The 22,250-nt window shown below is 32.6% G+C and overlaps 1 protein-coding gene across 2 annotated transcripts; it reads right to left on the reverse strand.

Moving 5' to 3' along the window:
* Positions 1-7,510: 7,510 nt before the first annotated feature.
* LOC120085596 (uncharacterized) lies at positions 7,511-18,122 on the reverse strand. Of its 2 annotated transcripts, none has more exons than XM_039041661.2 (8): positions 15,808-18,122; positions 15,149-15,287; positions 14,825-14,907; positions 14,170-14,411; positions 12,219-12,305; positions 10,058-10,157; positions 9,025-9,235; positions 7,511-8,932 (listed from the first exon to the last, which is right to left on the reverse strand). In XM_039041661.2, the coding sequence occupies exons 1-8, from the start codon at positions 17,902-17,904 to the stop codon at positions 8,250-8,252; spliced, it is 3,642 nt and encodes a 1,213-aa protein (XP_038897589.1). In that variant the 5' UTR covers positions 17,905-18,122; the 3' UTR covers positions 7,511-8,249. The 2 variants fall into 2 exon arrangements, with proteins under 2 accessions (XP_038897589.1, XP_038897588.1); XM_039041660.2 differs by having other exon boundaries at positions 15,149-15,290.
* Between the last annotated feature and the right edge of the window lie 4,128 nt (positions 18,123-22,250).

Consider the following 22,250-nt stretch of genomic DNA (forward strand, 5'->3'; position numbering starts at 1 on the left):
GTTATCAATGATAGTATAAATAATAGGAAGCTTTATTTACTTGACTGATACTGATAGCACATTGACGTCATGTTATATTTGATTCCATAATTTCAAGTGATTGAAAAGACTCTTAAAAAGAGTCCAAAAAAATATCGACCATAGGTTGTCATCGAAAATATAGAGGACAACAAGATACCAAAAAGACAAGTAAAACCAACCAATTAAAACACTAGTAATATATACAAACAGCAAACCTCCCTTAAGGTTCTACAAAGATTACATAAATACATGCATGCAACCAAGACATTACATTTATTGAAGAATAACAGATCCCCACAAGCGATACTAGTGAGATCCTCTAGAGCGACACTGGCGAGATCCTCTAGAGCGACACCAGCACACCAGCGATACCCTCTAGAGTGACACCAACGATACCCTCTAGAGCGATACCAAGCTTTTCATGTGAAATTCTTAGCGATACTCACCTCAATTCCTAACGAGATTTCCCCCGGTAGCGATATCCTCCTTACAAAACCCCATTGTAATTCTCCACGATGAACTGCTTGCTTGTTCTTCACAAGCAGTTTTCTGCTTATGCACCAATTCTCTGGTACAACTTCAAAAATTCATAACTCACAATCCAGAGTTCTTTTTAAGAAACTTCCTTCTACAAACTTGTTTAAACATAAGCTGCATAGCTTCTATCACTGATAGTTTGGTATCAGTAATGCTATACGATCGTGTAGCATTTGGTTGGCGATTCTATCAGTGATAGAATCTATCATTGATGGATCTTCTAAAAAATGCTTATCTACTGTCAGTGGTAGAATCTATCACTTCATTGTATTAATTGCTAACAGAATCTATTACATATAGCTTGATATCATTTCTTTCAATTGTTGTGGCTAAAGGAAAACAAAGCTTTATAAATAAAAGTACCATATTGTGAAGCATCATATTGACTAAAGAATGGATATATCAACAATAAAGTCTGTTCCACTAACAAAACATTAGTAACAAGATCTCTAATATATTTATGACAAACATCAATAACAAATTGTCTCACTATCTAATGGTTAAATTAATGACAACAAGCAACAACTACAATCTAATTGACAAATTGGTAAAAAAACATTAGCTGTCTCACTATCATTGATAAATTGATGACAAACATCAATTACAAAACAAGCTTCTTCATTACAAACATCAATTACAAATCAAGCTTCTTCATTAAACAACTGGTGGAAATTTGCATGTCCTACAATTATGGCCACGATGATGACATCGAAGTATCACGGAGCTTCACGAATGGGATTTCATGGAGACTGATTCATCAATATTTCACCGTGAAAGAAAAAGGAAAGAATGGCAAAAAGAAAAGCATAAAGTATCATGGAGCTTCATTGATCTGATTTCATGGAGACGATAGATATTTCACTGTGAAAGAAGAAGAAGGTCACGAACGACAATGTTCAAAGGAGGTCATGAACGTGAAAAAGGAAAGTTAATAAAGGGAAAGAGAGGGTAAATTTGGAATTTTGAAAAAAATGAAAGGTTTACCAGTCAATGTTTGCTATAATAGCAAATATTAAAAATGTAGTATATATAATCAGATTTTTTTTCCATTTGTATTATTCATATAAATTTCCAAATGTTAAAGAGTATATTAAGTTATCCACTTTTATCTTTTAGAGAATTTAACATGAGACAAAATTTAATCTAATCTGTTAGTCAAAGTTTTGGAGTGTATTGATAATTTAACATAAAGATACAGACAAATTTCTTATTGAATGTTATGGGGCCTTAAATGATTGAGGCTTTGTTGGTTTTTTGTGTAGCCTTTTTTTTTAACCCTTTTACCTAGATGGTAATTTGACATGACATGGTAAATAAATGGTGGAAAAAATATACTTTAAAAAGAGGATAATTAACTATATACGTGGTTTTATTTTGTCATTGCTCTAAATTTAATTTCTACTAATATATATCTAATAGGACATGTCACATCCTTATTTTAGTTAACATATGTTAAACGTTTATACATATAATCACGAAGTAAATATTCAAAGTGTGATTGAAGAATTCTTTAACTTTTTTTAAAAAAAATAATTAAAAATGCTTTCGAGACTAATTTATAATTTAACACTAAGAATATGTAAAAATTAAATAAGACAATATTAAAACCTTTTCTCTCCATCATTAACGTATGTTAAATTATAAATTTGATCCCTATGATCGAAGAAAGTCAGAACTTATTATATATATATATATATATATGAAAATTTTTAAAAATAAAAAATAAGAAAAAATATTTACACAAATAGCAAAATTTAATTATAGTTTTGAGTGTCACAAATAGATGCTGATATAAGTCTATCGGCGTATATCAATGATAAAAAAGGATACAAGTCTATTACTGATAAACGCTGATAAAAGTTTATCAGTATATTGATACAAGTTTATCATCGATAAAAATTGATAGGAGTCTATCGATGTCTACCAATACTTTTTTTTATTATATCTATAAATAGTTTTACATTTTTCTAATGGGTGAAAAAATTTCATATATATATATATATGAAAAAGTTGCAAGATAAAGATAATATAATGATAAATAATCCAAAATGGCAATAAGGAAAGCAAAGAAAGGGAAAATTGGAAGAACACCAAATATTTCTGTGAAAATTGATGTGATGCAACACATGAAAAGAAGCACTCACACTGTCACATAGAAGATAAAAGCAAATCATAAGAGATAATGGCTTTGTTTTTCCATTTTTTTCCCCATTTTGTCCTTCATGAAATTAAATTAAAAAAGAGAGAGAAAAAAAAGGAAAAAAGAAAAAAGCACATGGGTACACACAAAAAACCATATCCTTCTGCATAACACATGCTCTTCTAAGAAAGAGCCCTAATTTTAATGGGCCACATGGAACCATTCCAAATGTGCCCTCTCACTCCTATGAAAAAAAAAGACAGTAAACAATGATAAGTTACTGTCATTAAAGGACAGTTTAGAGAAAACAAGAACAATATTGTAATGTTTTTTTGAGGTAGAGTGTTCAATGTTGTGGAGACAAATCATGGCTGTACTTAATAACATTACATTGGGGGCCAAATGGGAATCTTTGGATTGTAAAAATTAATTTATAAATGCTGCCAAATTGAGGGAATCTTTATTATTTTGTCTCTTTTTTTTACCTTTTATTTTATTTTATTGGTTCTAAGTTTGAAAGGAGGAAAAACAAGAAGTGGGTGGGTGGGTGTATTCATTTGCACTCATGAGATTCAGTGAATTTTTTGCTTTAACCAAGTGGGATACTTTTGCTTGTGGAGTAGCTCTTACTTGAATTCTATTTTCCACCATTTTTTTCATGTGGTGGGTTTCTTGATCATAGGGAAATTTTTGTTCTTTTTTTTTGTTTTTTTTTTTTTTTATATATATATAATATGATTTGATTGTGAAGTTTCTCCTTTTTAAAAGGATGGTAATGACTTTTGTTGAAGGGAAATGATGTCAAGTGCAATTTAGTTGTAATTGGTTGAACCCAATACATCTAGTTTGTTTGTTTTGTGTGTATGTATATATATATATATATGTGTGTGTATCAAGTAGTTGTTAAGATGGTCTTTTTAGAAATTGTTGTGATAGCTAGTTTTTTAGAAGCTGTGATGATAGCTGGTTATGTATGGTATCATAACTCTAAATTGGAGACTAAATATAAGGGTATGATTGGATGAGTAATGATTAAATACAGCCTACGTTGCACTCATTTTCATGTTCTCCTTCCATTTTACATAAAGAAAAATTAAAAATAATGTATTTAAGAAAAAGAAAATAAAAGTGTCATGGGTAACATCTCTAGAGGAGGTTAGTCGGGCTACACCCAATTTTTTTTCTGTCTGGATTGTCTTGAAAAAAATAATGTTTTTCAAAAACTCATTTCATTTAAATACTTTTGATAAAAACTGTTTAAAATTAAAATACTCATGTGTTTGGTAACTCTTTCTCAAAAGTGTTTTTATATACAATTTTGGTTGGTTTGTTGTATACTAAAAGTGTTTTTATTAGTGTCAAATTATTATAAAGGATGACTATAAAATACCATGAACTAATAATTTAAAATATTGATCATCGAGTTGGTTGTCTAGAGTGGTCGCTACCGGATTAGTGGTGGTGGTTGTCGATGGTGGTGGTTGAAATTGGTCACTGGCAGGTGTGGGCGGAATTGGTTGTCGGTGATGGCCAGAGGTGGTGATGGTGGTTACAACAACATGGTGAAAGTGGAGTAGATTACTTTCGAGAGCATTTTGATCATTTTAAGAATTAAACAAATTAGCAAGAGGTTAACCATTAAACACTCAAAAATCATTTTTCTAGAATTTTATTTCAAAGTATTTATCATAAACCAACTTATTTCATAAAATTATTTTCTCAAGAAGCTATTTTGAGTCACTATTTTTTTTTAAATGATTCTTTTTACTTTAAATCAAAGACTTGAAAAGTTCCTTCTCGGGTTAATTAGATTTTTGGGGTTGAATTTTATTTTAATTAGATAAAAGGGAAGTTTTCAACTTATTTAGATAAAAGGGGTGTTTTTTTGTCTTTGTCCGAATGTGTCTCTTGATTTTGGATTATTTTATTATTTTTTTTGTCCATGAATGCGTCTTGAAGAAACGCATTCAATAAAAAAAACAAAAAGAATAAGAATGTGCCTCTTGAAGATACCGTTCATTAAAAAAAAGAAAAAAAAAGAAAAGAAAAAGAAAAAAAGAGACATTCATAAATAATAATAATAAATATATATTTTTACTTTTATTTTTTTTCATTCTTTTAACAACCCTAAATCAACTCTTTCATTACTTATGTTGTTTACCGTTAATAATATCCCATTTGTTTACTTATAAATCATTGTTACCTAAAATCAACTAACTCACTAATCTCATTTTTTATTTTAATAGTAATATTACTAGTTTTTTAACAGTATAAAAAATAATGTTACTTTGAGATTAAGAAATTTCTATGATTGATTTGATATACTCAATATTAATTTTTAATTTTAAATTATTGTTTTTGTTTGAAGTTGATAGAAACTTATGCAAAAATATAAATATTAACTTTCTACTATTGTAAATAATATTCAGGGTTCTTTAGGATGTGTTGTAGACAGTGCATTTTCGTGTTTGCATTTCATTAATAAATTTAATTATATGTACAATTTTCTTTATTCACAACTAGAAGAAGATCATCTATTACACCTAGATCAATCATGTTGAGTCACAAAGTGTCCACGATCGCCACGACCTCTTACACTTAATGGTTGGCTTTCCTCTGTAAAGTGTATACCCTTACCACGATGTCGGTATGTCACGTAGTGGTCATGAACATCTGGATGTATATGTGAAGTTTGTCCTTCTTCCATACTTAGTATAATGAGGGTTGTTGGAAAAAATTCAAATGTTGAGGGAGAGGACATCATGGAAGTATGTATAAAATGATCGAATGGGGTTGTTGGATATTCATTCCGAACATTAGATCGAATAGGAACATCCTGATGTCTTGCTGGATCACCTTGTTCTTCCATTGGAACATCACCATTGAAATATCGCACTCATATATAAATGGAAGTTTGATTCTTGGATGTGTGAAAATGAAGACGGAAGATGATCAGTATTTGAAAATAAAAGAAATAGGTGAAGAAATGAATGGAAGAAGATAGGATTCGGGTGTTTGTTGTTTGTAAAGGAAGAAGATGAAGAAATGAAGGGAAGAAAATAAAATTCGGGTGTTTGTTGTTTGTAAAGGAAGAAGATGAAGAAATGAAGTTTGTTTAGGGGTTTTAAGTTGGAAATGAAGGGGAAGAAGACAAAAGTGGAACAGGAGGAAGACAAACTCGGTCGGAATGTGTTTGTTCAACAGACGCATTCAAACTCTTTTTTTTTAATGAGTTGAAAAAATAATAATAATAAAATAATCCAAAATGTGTCTCTTAGAGACGCATTCGGATAAGGACAAAAAAACACTCATTTTACCTAAATAAGTTGAAAACTACCCCTTTTACCTAATTAAAATAAAATTCAACCCCAAAAATCTAATTAACCCCTTCTTTTCATTCTTCTAACTCCTGAAAAGGAAGTTTGATCAAAGTATAATGTGATATCAAGATAAGAGTTCAATATTAGAAGTGAACATAGCTGAGTTGTGCAAAAAAGGAGATTACCAAGAAATATATTGCAATGAAAAACAAAATTGAGAAAGAAATCTCACACCATGACAATTTAGAAGAAAGTTTTACATAGATGAGAAACTCTCTTTTGCTGGTAGATAATCACGAGCAACTTGAATTAAGAATCATCATAGATTGGCCTAGTGGTAGTGGAAACATAAAAATTAAAATAATAATAATATTATTAAAAAAATAAATAAAAAATAAGATCAAGAGTTCAATCCATGATAGTCACCTACCTAGAATTTAGAATTTAATATCCTACGGATTTCCTTGACAACCAAATGCAAGATTACATTCACGGATATAAAACCTTGAATTGGGAAATCTACATTAAGAAAAAGTTGAGTTTTTGTCTAACTTTAAAATTTGTGTCTATTTGATCCGCAAACTTTCTAAAGTCTTTAATTAATCCTTAAACTTTTAATTTGACGTCTCAAAAATTCCTAAACATTCAATTTTGTGCAGAATAAGTCCCTCACAAATTCAAAAATTTTAAAAGTTAATTACTCTATTAGAATTAGACTCTAAATTTTTAATTTTTTATCTAGTATATCCATGATTTTTTAAAATATCAAAACTCAACGATTACATTTGTAGTCTTAAAAATCCAGGAATCGAGGACTAAATTTGTAATTCAACTCATCTTTTTAACACCAATTTAGTAGGCACCCATCCACAAAGTTCACACTAATTCCACAGTAAGTGAATATTGAGCGAAATTTTCCTTTCCTTCTCCACTTTAGCTCATATTATTGTTCTACACCACCTATAGAAAAGAAAATGTAGGAATTTGTTCAATCTTCAAATTTACCAACATTCCAATGTTCTAAAATTCATCTACATATTCAACCCAAATTTCTCATCACTATATGAAATTTGGATTACTTTTGGCTAGGAACCTAAATTTTTCCAGACTTGGATTTACTTATGGCTAAAAACTAAACATAATAAAGATATTCTGGAGTCTATAATACAGAAGAAGAGATTCAAAACTATTATCTATAAGTATTAGCTAGAATTAAAAGAAAAGACAATAAAACTAGAATCCACAATTCCATGAGAAAGTTATTATAGAGAGCTCATAGTTCAGATACTTGCATTAAAACCCTTTTGGTCTGGAGCTGCAGCCACTACTTTATACTATATATATATAACTTTGAAAATAGTTTGTTTAAAACTACAAAATCATATTTGTAATTTTTAAAATAAGCTATTCCAAAGGCACCTTGTAAATTTAAACTGATTCCAAGGCTTATCTGACACAACAAAACATAAAGAGAAATACACAGAAAAAAAAATGATGTACAAAGGCAATAACATTTCCATAGTAAGCCAATTGAACTTTTAATTTACAGTAAACAAGGAGGCTTCAAAATGCACATCCCTTTTGAAGGGAATTTTAGTAACGTAAGAAGAAAACTTACAGTGCTCTCCAGAACCGTATGCCAGAAACAAAAACGGGATGTACAAACCCTTCTACCCCCAGGTTAGATGACATGAACATATGATCAAATTTTTCCCTAAACACTTGCTCAAAATGCACAATCAAGAAAAAAAAATATCTAGAAAAAAGTTCTTTTGGGGGGGGGTCGGGGGCGGTGGATAAATCATCATCCATCCCAAAAATGGCACAATTGGTTAGTATGACCAACAAAAAGAGTTCTGCAACACGCACTCCGATAGTGGTAACCAATGAAGAGGCATCGGTTTGAGACCGAAAGGATATATAAGTAACTTGGTTTGACAAAATCATACCTGAGGGTTACCGCAACAGAACTACCTTCAGTTGTGCAATGGCGCAAAGAAAAACCAAAGCAGAAGCTAAGTTTTAGTAGAAGAGTGATCTATTATACAGTGTGGCATGTGTTAATCTGTGAACCAGACTCCTATTGATTTGGTAGACTGTTCATCTGGATTCTCTAAGGAACTAATTCTGCTTCAGAGGTGGAGATTTGACTATGCTCCAGTCATCACTTCTTCCGGCTCATCATCGTCCTTCCAAGAAATGCTGAAATTCCAGTAATCTAGGTCATCTGCCTACGACACGATGTCCTCCATTGTATGGCAATTAGAAGAAACTTTAGCAGATACACCATGTGCATTAACCCCATCACCTCCAGAGGGAGAACAAGTTTTATCTTCCACATGTAAAGTGGCATCGGAACCATTCTCAATTTTGGAATCAAAGAGGACCGTCTGTCCATCATGTACTGAAGCAGTCTTTTGCAGGTTACTAGAGCTGATTGTCTCTGACTGATTTACATCCTGAGTCGACTTGAGTTTGTCTCTAGGAATACCATTCTCTGCAGTCTCCTGGCAATCAACACCTGCAGTACCTTTGGGATGCTCCAGACTGGACTTCAGATCAATTGCTGAGCTTCCATCCAATTGTCCATTTAGTTCAGACTTCCAGTCGTCAGGGTCTGAAATGGTAGAACCAAGAGACGTTGTTTGGTTCTTTTCCCCAAAATTATTATCAATAACATCTGCATTATAGGCTTTGACATTGTTAGTAGGATTATCCATATCATCATTCGAAATCTTATCATTTGGTTTAACGCCAGATTCAACAACTGCAGGTCCACAAGAAATCCTCAATCCATCATGTGCAGTGCCATCGCTGCATGAATTTAAACAAGGAGCAGGAGAATGTCTCTCTTCAGGAGAGGTTGCAACGACCTCCAACGTTTGTTGTTCTGAAAGTTGAGAAGACTTAGATCCTACAAGAACAAAAAAAATAATAAAATAAGTTACTTGTAGCCGTATGAATGCGATGAGTGCACAATGAGCACAATCCCTAAAAATTAGATACCTTCTGCAAGAGTTGTACGCTCCATTGGAAGATCCTTCAATAGCCGTTTCTGCAGCATTTCTACACCAGGAAAGACCAACAGACTCATTTTCCTCATCCTTTGCTTGCTAGTCTCTTCAAGGGGCTTGAAACCGAAGACAGAAGTCCATGTATCTCTTACTTCAGAGATTGCGGGAATGACCAACTTTTCCACATTTAGAGAGGACAAAGCCTGACAGAGAAAGGGGTAACAGATGAAAAACAGACATGCATCAGTAAATCAAATAGCGCAATGATATGAATTTTAAATAAACTTAGTATAAGTTGGCTAGGACCCGAAAAAAGTCAGAAATCTGTTAATACACATATTTGGATATTGACCTTCGCACAATAATATATTAGTTCCTTCTCTGTAAAAATTACTGAATGTCATCAAGCCTCTCCAGAGGAAGAGGAAACTACTAACACAAGGAAATATTTACATTCAATTATAACAGATTAAATGAGACGATCTAGAACTAATATAAGTTACTGTCCACAAGCGGTGTAGTCAACCTGAGAATTCCCTTTTACCGTAGTATATGTTAAAGCATTATTTTGATCAAGATGGCTACTCCTACTCCTGCCACAAACTAAGAAAATATACAAGATCCTTCACCGTTATTACCCAACTCCGTAAATTTATTTGATATGTAGAAAATTCTCGAACCTTCCATGTTCAAAAAGAAAATCAAAAATAAAAAATGGCTCTGACCAAACATATTTTAGAATTCTATTTGATACCTAAAAATTTTGAAAACCTTCAGTGTTCACCAAGTTCTAACATAACACGCTTTTGAATTCAGTAAGCTTGATACCAATTTTGACTCATGGCCACTAAGTTAAGTCTAAAGACCTATTTACTGCTATGAATCTCTGTCTATGCCGCACCCCAGTAGAAAAAACAAGGAACGGCCAAATGGAATCTAGAAGATTGATAAACACTAGTAATTTATAGAAGCACAAAGAATACACAATAGCATGAAGATACAATAGGATATGGACTATGACCTACCGATTCAATTGCACTAAGAAAGCGACGGCACATTCCCTGACGCCTATACATATAACGCGTTCCAATGAATGGCATCTCCGCTAATTCATTTCCATGGATCCTATTTCATCAATCAGGAAAGAATCTAAATGTTAGTGTTGAGAAATTCATGGGAGTAAATTTAAAAGTTTTATTTTAAAAAAAAAAAGATTAAAAAGACTATTCCCTTCCACAACTAGAAAGCATATATGATAAATGTTGAGTTTCATACTATTCCATAAACCCTTTTTACAAGTCTCAACCCTTTTGATAGGTTCCAAAGTACTTCCTCAACCACCATCACCGAATAGTTAACAAGACAAGCAAACAACCAGAAACTAAGGGCGAATATATGAAGCAATACAACTAACTTAGGAACATCAAACAGTAAAAGAGAGAGAGAACCAAAAAATACTTGAGCCCTCCCTTTAGAATTCAAAACATCCCCAATATAGGGATACTGAAAAAAAAAAAAAAAAAACTAGCCTGGTGTACAGATCCACTACACTAAATGTGGGTATGACAAAAGCCTTCTTAATGCCCAGCTTTCAAAATGGATTGGAAAATTATTTAAAAAGAAAAAAGACGATAATGTAGAATGCATTAAATAATAAAACCAGATTGAGGTTCACAATATTCTAGAGGACAGTGAGAGCTACATATACATAGCATCCAAAGCACTGGACAAAGCCTGACCTTTGGTAGAAAAGCACCCAAAACCAAGAAAAATAAATTAAAGAAAAAAAAAAGGTGAGTGATTTCCCATTGTTCATTTGAGGGATTACAAATAACAAGTGGCATACAACATACTTGACATGAATGCACGCAAAGTATGGTTATGAACTTTCCATTACGGCAGGGCCAACGATTTTGCATTTAATTGGTCAGGAAAGAAAACTGCCCGGCCCTAGAATAGATCCAAAGGAGCTTCCATTTCTAATTCTCTCTCATAAGAGTTTATGAACAAAATGCACCAACTGTATTTCAGATAATTCCGGGTGGTTTACTTCAATGACATCTTCATATGATAAAAACCCAAATTCACAGCTGGACTCCATCTGGGTTGAGCAAACTACATATAGGAAAATTGTTCTGGCTGAAATCAACCACGTGGTTAAACTAGATAGCGATGGCAGGTTAAACGAGGTCCTAGAATCTGCTGGAGAAGATAGGAAAGGTTGGCATGCCTTCTTAAACGTAAGACTTATATCAAACTACCCACCTCCTTTCACCTCCCCAAGCATTAAGACCACACATCAGCCAAAGCTACCTACCACCATCCTCAGAAAGGCAAGATAATAGGGAAAAAGATGCCTTTACTAATGGACCAAGAGACACGTCAAAGCGTGCCCTACTGAACCATGACATGCCAACCTGCAGCAAGGAACCACAGACCCATGCAAAGACACTTTTCAACTCCTCCATTGATGTTCATAGAAAATGCTTCCACAATGATGTGTACAAAATCACGAGAGCTTTACAAAAGCACATTAGTGACGAGAATCCATTTGAAGCTAATAGAGATGCAAAAAGGAAGAACACACCAAAATGCCCAAGAAAATCAAGGAGTGCCATATAAGGTTGGACTTTCTATCTAAAGTTCACACCTAGGACTTTGAAGTCAAGAGCTGTCCAAAAGGAACATGGTAATCGTAATACCCTCCTTATGAGGGCTGGATTAAATTCAAAACTTGTCACTATGAGCCTCAATTTCTCTTAATTTGTGTGATGATCTTCTCTATGGTAATTGGTAACTAATAATTAAAATTGCTTTCTTTTGTTTCTTATCCCTAAAAAAAGATCATTAAGTTTAAATGTAAACGTAAAACTTTTAATACAACATTCTTTCTGAAGTTGGCAATTTTCTAACCTTATTTGCAGGCTTACTTTCGTTGTTCTTCTGACAGCAATTTATTGCCTAGCGGCAATAATCTACCAAGTCACTAGATTGTCATTTTTGTTGACAATATTCATTTCTTTACAAAAAAAAAATAATAATAAATATGGTATTGATTGTACAAAGATACAACAAAGGCAAGTAGCTCCAAATCAAAAGGAACATTCCAACAGCTTAAGATAAATTCAATAGTATTTGCAATGAATCCAAATGGGATTTAAGCCTCATGATAAACAAGACACATACCTTAAGGATGCAGCACATATAATCTCGTCATCCTTTTCAAGAATTGCAGTGTAAAAGCCACTGAAATTTAGACGAGTAAAATTTGACCTGGTAAAGGAATTTAGCACTATTAAGAACACATTCATTGCTTTCGTTGCTTTAGTAGTTAGTTCAGCAAGCACAAAAGTTGAAAGAAATCGAAGGTATCCATAGGCTAATACATGTCCAGAAAAAACTACAAGAGCTATTGGACTTAAAATTTGGTTCATACATGGAAATTCTACATGCCATTGTTAATGCTTTTGAGGCCGGTCATTTTGCCTCATTCCACCATATTTACATCCATATATATGTCATAATGGAAGAAGAAAAAAAGACAACTCTTCTGATGAAGGATAGATGTCTTAAGCTGACAAAATTAAGGTCCTACCCACATAAGACATTCCAGTCCTAAATATTATGCTATTATCTATCTTCATGCACGCCTCCCCATTAGACAATCCATCATCCCTAAGGTGAACCTTTAGGCCATTTGAAACTTCAGAGCCACGATATCTAGAAATGAAAGTGATGCTTTTGGAATACAGTTTCAACTTTCAACCTTGAAACAAAAACTATCATCCTGGAAAGTGAGGTTTCACTCCTAGCTAATGATATTTTTCTTGCTTCTCTCACGTATAAACACTAGTTTTGCCAGCAGAAGTGAGACCAATGACTATGTATCATCATAAAACAAGAGAAAAAGAAACTAAGATAACTATGAGCCAGTAAGCTGAAAAGGTGGAAAAGATAAAAATAGACTTATTGCTTCCATCTTCTCTCCAAAACTAAAGCTTCCATCTTTATTCAAACTGATGTGAAGAAAAGACGATGCATAACCTTGGTTACCAAGTTAAACACCAGTTGTGATTAAGTGGTGCTGCGAATAAAAGCATCATTGACCCATATGCACCTTCTCAAAACAGAAACATCCAGCGGTTTTTATTTATTTATTTGGATAGGAAAAAGTAACCATTCATTAGTATGAGGAAATGGGGTAAAAAAAAGTCTTATCAAGTAATAATTACAGGAAGAAGAAGAAGAAGAAGGAAAAAAAAAAAAAAAAAAACCCTCCATTGATTAGCAAGGGTAGTAAGACTAAAATTACAAAAAGGGGGAGAAAGCTGATAGCTAGAAAGGAAGTAGAATCAATAAAATAACTATCCAGCGGGTTTTTACTGATTAGAAAACGAAAACAAAACAAAAACAAAACAAGACAAAAAAACAAACAAAGCCATATTCTCATCAGTTTGAAAGCTTTCTACTGCCGCTATTTGCTAGGCTATTTCGCTGGAAAGAAACTGACGCATTTCTTGTGGATTAGAGCGCTCCTTCAACCAACTCATGCATGAATCACAATGTCAATTGCTTTATGGCTTTGTGAGATCTCAAATCAAAAAGCACTTCATATTTATCCTTCCCTTTACTTCTAACGAATTGGCGAGCTCTTATATAAGCTCCCCCTACTTGTATTTATCTTCACATCAATACATTACCCTTTCTCATTATATAAATATATATTTCCCATCATATTAAGCATCTCAATGTCATCAGAAGCACCTAAGTACTAGTAACAGGTGTTTTATAAGGTAAATTTGGAAAAGCTAAAATGTAAAATTAAGATATTGCCCAACTAGAATTCTACATTCAGTAGTCGAGGAACCAGACTAGCAACTCCTCAGTGAATAAACTTAAAAATTCCATGGACATTCATCATTCTAATAAATTGATATTTTCCACATAGATTACAAATAGAAACCAAGTAATTGATGAAAGCGTATCCATTTATGTATCCTACAACCTCAAGAACTAGTTGCTGGGAGGGAAATTATGTCGATATGGAGACGACTAAACAACTAGCGCATATCTTATAAGCAGACAAAAATAAATAAATAAACAAGTAATTAGTTACTCAGAGTTGAAAGGTACTTACCCACAGTTATAGACAATGTTATGAATCATATTAATGCCACTTCTATGGTCAATGATAGGTAAAAAGCACTCATCCATAACAAACAAGGCAACTGCAAGCTCGGAATTACATTTAATCTTCTGAACTACTTCACTGCAGAAACTAACATCTGAGCCAACATCACTTCTACGAAGAAGAGTCCATGAATATCCTTCTTCCATATACTGCTTAACCCCAAGAAGCATTTGTAGCCTTTCATGTAACTGGAACAACATCATATAGTTCAACTGAGTAAGTGAAAGCACCCTCGGATTTTAAAAAAACTTTCTTGAGGTTTTTTTTTTTATTTCATTTGGAAGGAAAGAATTCGAATAATTTGCATTGCATTCCAAAGAAAGATGCCATGATACATGACCAAGAACCTTAGCCTTGTTCCTATTCAAGGAAAATACAACCATGCCAAGGTATAATTTATCTTAAAGCTGTGGATAGATAAATATAGACTGATGAATTCCTAAATGTGGCATGGCCACTTTACCAAAATTAAGAATACCAGATGTTTTTCAGTATCATAGTGTCAGGGGTAAACATCCAATTCCAATTACAAACTATGAACTCATAAAGAAAGTCACATATTTCCAAGTCTGATTATCATAACACATAACTGAAATATTACCAATTGACAATTCTTCCCGCAGAATGATGGGTTATTCACGTCATCACCAGAAGCATTATTTGTCTGAAGACATATGGGATGATCTGCAAATAACAATTGCTTATTCCCAATTCTTTTTACAGTCGTCAGAATACAAATTAAAACAAATGCTACGAATGATTAAAATGATGATTATCTGATGTTATCTTACTATGTCAAATATAGCAGTGATATGATTTTAACAACAAGAAATGCTGCTAACAAAAAAGCAATATGACAACATAAGCGTTACAAAAGAATAAAATGAAGAATCCACAGGAAAAAGAGGTTTAAAAGATTCATTACATTTTTCCTCACAGAGATGGCATTTCCACAACTCATATGCAGCTGCCTCATGATGATCATCCCTTGGATGTAACCCTGCCATGACTTGTCCACATGATTTGCATGAACAATACAAACAGTGCCAGGGACCAGAAGGAAACTTCTGAAAGTTATACAAAACAGTTAGAAACTCAATGCCTCAACCTTTTTAAGCAAACTTTTATGAACTTTGGTATATTAGAAAAATATTCAAGCACCAACTAACAACGGCAACAAAAAGCATGTCCCAAGTGTTTCAAAAAAAAAAAAAATCAAGTCCCAAATAGTTTTAGAAACTTTCACAAAACTATCACGTGTAAACTGATGCAATATGCAAGACTGAAAACTCATCCAGACATCCAGATATATTAATTCCTCTTCACCTGTCTAATTCTTATGTAGAAAGGACTAAACAGGAGTACCTCAACATATTAACGCCTTACACATGAATTTATAGTTTAGTTGTACAACCGAAAAAAAGATTTAACTTAAACAGAGTTAGGGTAGCCCAGAAGGAAGGACATGAACCCAAAAGGATCCAAAAGGATCGGGTAGCCCAGAGGAAGGGCATGAACCCAAAAGGGTCACTTGATCGCATCTGAATGTAACTCACACACACCAATATTATGATGAACACTTACCTTAATATCCAAGCAACTTTGATGAAATGTAGATGGGCAACTATCACAACAAATCAAGTCTCCGCCATCTCCACAAATTCCACAAGTATCATCATTAGGATCTTCAACATCAACATCTACAAAATTGTACCCTTTACATTGTGGTTCATTTTGTTTATTCCATGATTCCAACAGGCATTGGAGGAGGGAAGAACCAGTATGTACATATATATTTTCAAGTGGCTGACCAACGCTGATTCCTGCATGCATTTCAAATTTTGAAATTGTAATAACTTCATCACAGCAGTTGCAATGAATTCCATCTCTTGTAAGTCTACCCTCAAGCTTCACCCGTGTCTTTCTTTGGTTCATGTACTGTACCTTCTCATCAAGTGACAAAATCCCCAAATCTATCATCCAAGCAAGTAGTGTCCGCTTCCCATTATATAGCAAATACCCATCATTGGAAGAATTGGCAGTTTCCTCTGTATTTCGAACCAATAAAGCACACCGCTTTCTATTTTGTATCTGAAATGAACTAGGAAATCCCTTTTCTAGGTTATGGTCGGAATTATCAAGGTCGTACGACACATCTTTTTTCCTCTTCCTCTTAGTCGACTTGGAAACTGTTCTTGGAGAACTTGCTTTCTCTTTACACTTTGTCTTTTCAACAATCCCTCTCATTTTAAATTTTTCATTTCTCCTTTGTTTCTTCAATTCTCTGTCCTTCCTTGCTCTTGTAACCCTTGTTAGTGTCATGATTTCTTCATCCGGTATTGGAGTAAATATAAAACCAGACTTATAAACTTTGGAATCGCCATCACCTTCTTCATAGTGTCTTTTAAGCACATTATAAGCCAGGGTGATTGACCAATGAGTTCGCCCCTCTGGACTTACATAAACTGCATCCTTGTACTCCCGATTAAATCTGGGCCTATGCTGAATTGTCCAACCAGCAGTTTTTAATATTTCAGTAATCCTCTCTCTCAATAAATTCTTTGCTACTGATCTCTTGCATCCATCTACTTTGATCTTGGGCTTTTTTACTTTCTTCACTTCCTTCGTCTTGTCACCGCAATTAATTGCCTTTGAACTCACTGTCGGTGCTGCTTCTGGTTCCAAAATTTCCTGAGATAAAACATTTCCAGCCGGCAAAGTTTTTTTCATGTGTATATCTTTCCTAATATGCCTCTTATCTGATGATAACCGATCAGTTGGCACATTACTCCTCACCCTGTTTCTCAACTTCATAGTTAATTTTCTCGCCAGCCTAACCTTTCTTCCCACTGGGTGCTCATCCTTAAAAGCTCCATTGCTTTTTTGCAACTTTGGAGGTCTTCCTCTTCCACGCTTGGGTTTTAAGGTATTCAATTCACCAACCAATGAATTGTCATTTTCCTTTTTAATCTTGGGTGGCCTTCCACGCTTCTTTTTCAACTTCTTATTCCTCATCTCATAAACAAATTGATGGTTTTTTTCACTCTCCAACTTGGGTGGTCTTCCAGGCTTACGTTTCAACTTCTTCACAGGACTGACAACTACTTCCTCAGCTTCCTTTTCCACCTTTCGTGGTCTCCCACGCTTTCTTTTTACCTTCTGATCCCCGGAGACCAATCGTTCTTCACTTTCCTTCTCCAAATTCACTAATTTCTGGCCATACCTAGTGCTCCTACAATTCTGCACCACCATATTACTATTATTCTCTTCACTATCGACGACATTATTGCACTCTATCTTCACTACAAAACTCGACCGCAAAATTCGATCACTACCCTGTAGTTTATTGGCCATAATTTTTCTCTTCATTTTCTCCACTACCTTTTTACTTCCACCTTCAATGTGGCCATCATCCACCTTCCTCCTTTTCCTAACCATGGTTTCCACTTCAGCATTTTCCTCACTACTCTTAAGGGCATCCACCATAACTTCCTCAACTCTCGCCTCATATCCCTTCTGGATTTCCAACTCCAACGACTCTCTCCCAGAATCACAACTAATTGAAACCGAATGCAGATTTTCCTCACAATCTACATGAAGATTCCCCAACGCTTCATCACCCTCCCCATCCAAAACTCGATCATTCCTCAACAATTTCTCAGCACTCAGTTCCTCCTCCATACCCACAAGAACACCCAAATTTCCAAAATACTCAAACAGAACCCCCTGAACCTAACCAAAATTCCCACCACACAAAACCCATAAACAAAACAACTTCCACTCCCGAAACCCCAGAAAGCAAAATGATCCAAACCCAAATATAAAAAAAAAAAAAAAAAAAAAAAAAAAAAAAAAGCACTTAAAAACAAGAAAAACGCACAAAAATTACTGAGAAAAAAACAAAAACAGATCAAACCCCGGGCATGCCAACACCGAAGAACATCGTTCCAATGCAGCAAATTTCAAGAAATTACAGAATCGTGGGACTTGAAGAACGCTATTGAGGTCAACAGGTGTGTGATTCGGTAACAAAACTCTTCATATTTTGGAATGAAAATAATTTGATTTTGTTATTTTGGGTTTAAAAGGGAGAAATAAAGAAGACGGGTTTTAGTCTGTAGAAGAAGGGTAGAGTCGTTGGGTTGCTTTTTATTAAAATCAGTTCATAGAAGGGTAGGTTCCTACGTAATTATTGAAGCTAAACAGGGGTAAAATAGTCATTTCACTATTTACGATTTCTAATTTTCCCTCCACAAAGTATTTCCAAATTATAAAATTATATACGAATACCCCCAACAAATTGGGGGACGAGAATCCAATTAGGGCTTTTTTTGGGGTCATTTGTTAATTCTTGGGTTCGATTTTCAATTCCTATTAACTTTTGGCTTTCCATTTTATTTTTTTCACTTTCTTAATAAAATTTTTCTTTCTTTTTTCTCTTACATTAGTTTTTTCCCCAAAGATAAACGAAAATACATTCGGTAATATCTTCTTATTTTTATTTGTAAAATTAACCAACAAAATACTTGAAAATTAATTTAAGTTAATTTTTAAAATTTTAACATCCTTTTTTATGTTTTTTTTTTTGTTTGTATCGTTAAAGTTGGAATGGGGTAGTAAACTTTTAACCTAAAATAATTAATGATGTGTTTAGATTACATTTCAAGTGTTTAATTTTAGATATAAGTCATTTTTGAAGAAATTTGAGTATATGACAACCACTTAAAAACAACTTTTTAACTGTGTTTTAATATTTTTTATCAAAAGTGTTTAAATAAAAATCTGTATTGTGAAAAACATTTTTTAAATCAATCCAAACGGATCCTAAGAAGATACTTTATTCACTCAACGAAACTTTGCAATCCATATAACAAATTTGTAATTTTATTTTCAGGGTAGAAAATTAAAAGATTGAAAAATGAAACAAGAAACCAATTTCTTTGTTTAAAAAAAAAACAAATTCTTTTCAAAATAAATATCTTTATGTTCTATGAAGATTTTCATTTAGTGCTCGTTTTATAAAAAATGCTCATAAATAATTTCTATGGTTAATTTTCAACTAGTTTTTTTTTCTTTTTTGAAAACATAAATATTACAAGTTACAGCTATGGAAATGAAGTTTCTATTCGAATCTCCAATCCAGAGGAAAAATTATCAATCTTAAATGTTAAGTCTCAATCAAATTGATATTAAATTTTTATTAGGTACCTCTAAAAAAGTTGTCGTTTTCTTTTTTTTTTTTTTTCAATTTATTCTCGTAGTTTCAAGACATTCAAATAAGGGGGAAAAAGCTACAACTACAACATAGTGTCATAAAAAAATTTATTGGCAGCTCTATTCTACCCTAATAACACTTTTGTATGTTGTCATTGAAGACTCATAGTACTAAATAGGAAATGGTAAATTAATTTATCAAGGAGATTATACATATTAGAAACAAGGTCATGATTAAGATAAGATCAAATGAGAATGTATGTGATCGATGCTTTGAAATATTTTCTATAAAGAGAGCTTTTAAAGGCCAAATGAACTTTAAAGCCTTTTAGGATTATATTTTTTCAATGGCTTATGGATAAGTAGGAATGTTGAGTATTATTCTACTCTAAAAGCTATGTGATTGTAAAAACAAAGTAAGTGAAATTTTGAAATGAATATGTTCCTCTATGATTTTTACATTTTTCGAATAAATGGCTAAAAATTCAAAAACAAAAACAAGTTTTTTGAAACTTTAGTAAATAGTTATTTAAAATTTTAGTTTTGAAAATAAGCTTATAATACTATTTTCACTTAAAACTTTATTTTTATTATTATTTTTTTTAATCTACAACATGCAAGTGTTTTAAAAATCAAAACCATGTATTAAAAATTAAACAATGTTGTTTCAAATTTAACTTGAAACTTAAAAATACTTTTAAAAGGTAGACAACGAAATAACGAAAATTATGAGTAGCATTTATTTATATATTTATATGCTTAATTTTGAAATTTAAAAGTTGACTGATGTCAAGTTAATTTAAGTTTTTTTAAATATATTTTTGGAAAAATTACTTTTCACCTATTATGTCAAAACAAAGAAAGTCAAGAGCAGAAGTTTTCCAATTTGGTATTTCAAATTATTTGTTGCATATGACTCATAGATATCACAATTAAATTATGACCATTAATTTAACTTTGTTTGAATTACATTGATTTAAATGATAAAAGGGTCTACAAATAGTAATAAAATATCACAGTCTATTTGTTATAGATTGTGATAGACTACAATAAACTATTATCTGTGTCTATCACGACACAAACGACAAAGATAGTAGTCTATCGTAAAGATGCAGTAGAATTTTGCTATATTTAAAAATATTTTGGATATTTTCCTAAATTTGAAAATAACCCTTTAAATATTTTAAGTTTTAATAAATGGTATTTATTATAAATATGTTAAATTAGGTAAAATGTAGATGCTCATTATTAATGTTCATTAGTCATGTGTCACTTATCCGAGTCCATGTGTTGTGTCTCAATATTACACACTATTAGTTTTCATGTAATCCACGTCAAATTGATAGTGCATTTGGTGGGTTTTGGAAGACACACAATGGGTAAAATCCATGAAAATTGGAGAAAGTAAAGAATTTAGAGAAATTTCTTATTTTATATTTTGTTAATTTATTTTATTTTATTAATTTATATATTATGTTTAATTTATTTCATTATTATATTTATTTTAATATTATATTTTATTAGTACATGCGTTGTCATTATACTCGAGTTCACAAGGGTATTTTAATTATATACAGTTTTAGTAAAATTGTGCTTCAAACTAAATCACTTTGACATTTGATTCTTACAGATTTTTAAAAAGTATTTTTTGAAATGCTTCTCCATCAAGCATTAAGTTTAAAGTATTCCATACAAAAACTTTCTAAAAAAATAATGCTTCTTTTGACTTTTTTCAAAACTCTCAATATTATTTCCAAAGTATGAAACTTTAAAGAAAATGTATTTTTAGCCATGCTAAAACTTTTTTACTTTGCCAAAAATACCTCCAAAATAGTTGTTTTTTAAGAGGAAAATAGCCCAATAGTCTTAAGTTCAACTATATATGTGGTCCAACCTTAGACTTCTTAGTCAAGTTCTACTTAGATTTCTAAACAACAAACGGAATGTAATAATAAAACATAATAACCTAATATGTTATATATAAAATCTGACCAAATAAAATTCGAGTAAATTATAAAAATTATCCTCGAATTATGGTAGTAATTATAGTTACATCCTAAATTGTAATCATTGAATCTTCAAACTTATCCGAGTGTTCAAATTTCGTTCTCTAACTTACAATAATAGTTATAAAAATTGTATTTTCAAATGATAAAAATCGAACCCTCAAACTTATATAATGATTACCATTTCTACCATTATATAAGTTTCAAGGTATAATTTTTAACATTTGTGTAAGTTCAAGGAAAGTTTTACCGTTGAAAATTTGAGGTTGTTGAATGAACTCTTATACAAGAGTACCTCTGAGCGGAAGCGGATCTTTTCAATTCATTGTGATAGAAATTCCACATATACATTCAAACATACAGATATGTATTAAGAACACTAAATTACTGGCAAAGGATCAATAAATAAGAGACCGAAAGAACATACCAGTTGAAGACTTTTCTTCACCTGAAATCTTGCTCTCTCCACAAACGACCTCTCGCTCTTGCTAGACCAACAAGTAATCATCCAGCAACACCTCGATCGTCTACACAGATAGCTTAGCACGAACACAAGAAAACGAGGACGACACCATCACTCAGAGCCTTCAGCATTCTCGGAGTGAGAATCCAAAGGGTGGGCTTTGTTCGGATTTGGTAGAGGGGGGGAGGAAAATATATCGTATACAATGATCAAGCAAGTGGGAAAAAGACTCGTCTATCGTATAGACAAAATGCTTAATCGTTTAGGTGAAGTATACGATCGTGTAGGAAAAAGTAAGCGATCGTTTATACGATAGTTTAATAAAAGATCAGTGATCGTTTAGT

The sequence above is a fragment of the Benincasa hispida genome, chromosome 9 (genome assembly GCF_027475165.1).
Source record: "Benincasa hispida cultivar pf3 chromosome 9, pf3_genome.v1.1, whole genome shotgun sequence".
In the NCBI taxonomy this organism is placed as follows: domain Eukaryota; kingdom Viridiplantae; phylum Streptophyta; class Magnoliopsida; order Cucurbitales; family Cucurbitaceae; genus Benincasa; species Benincasa hispida.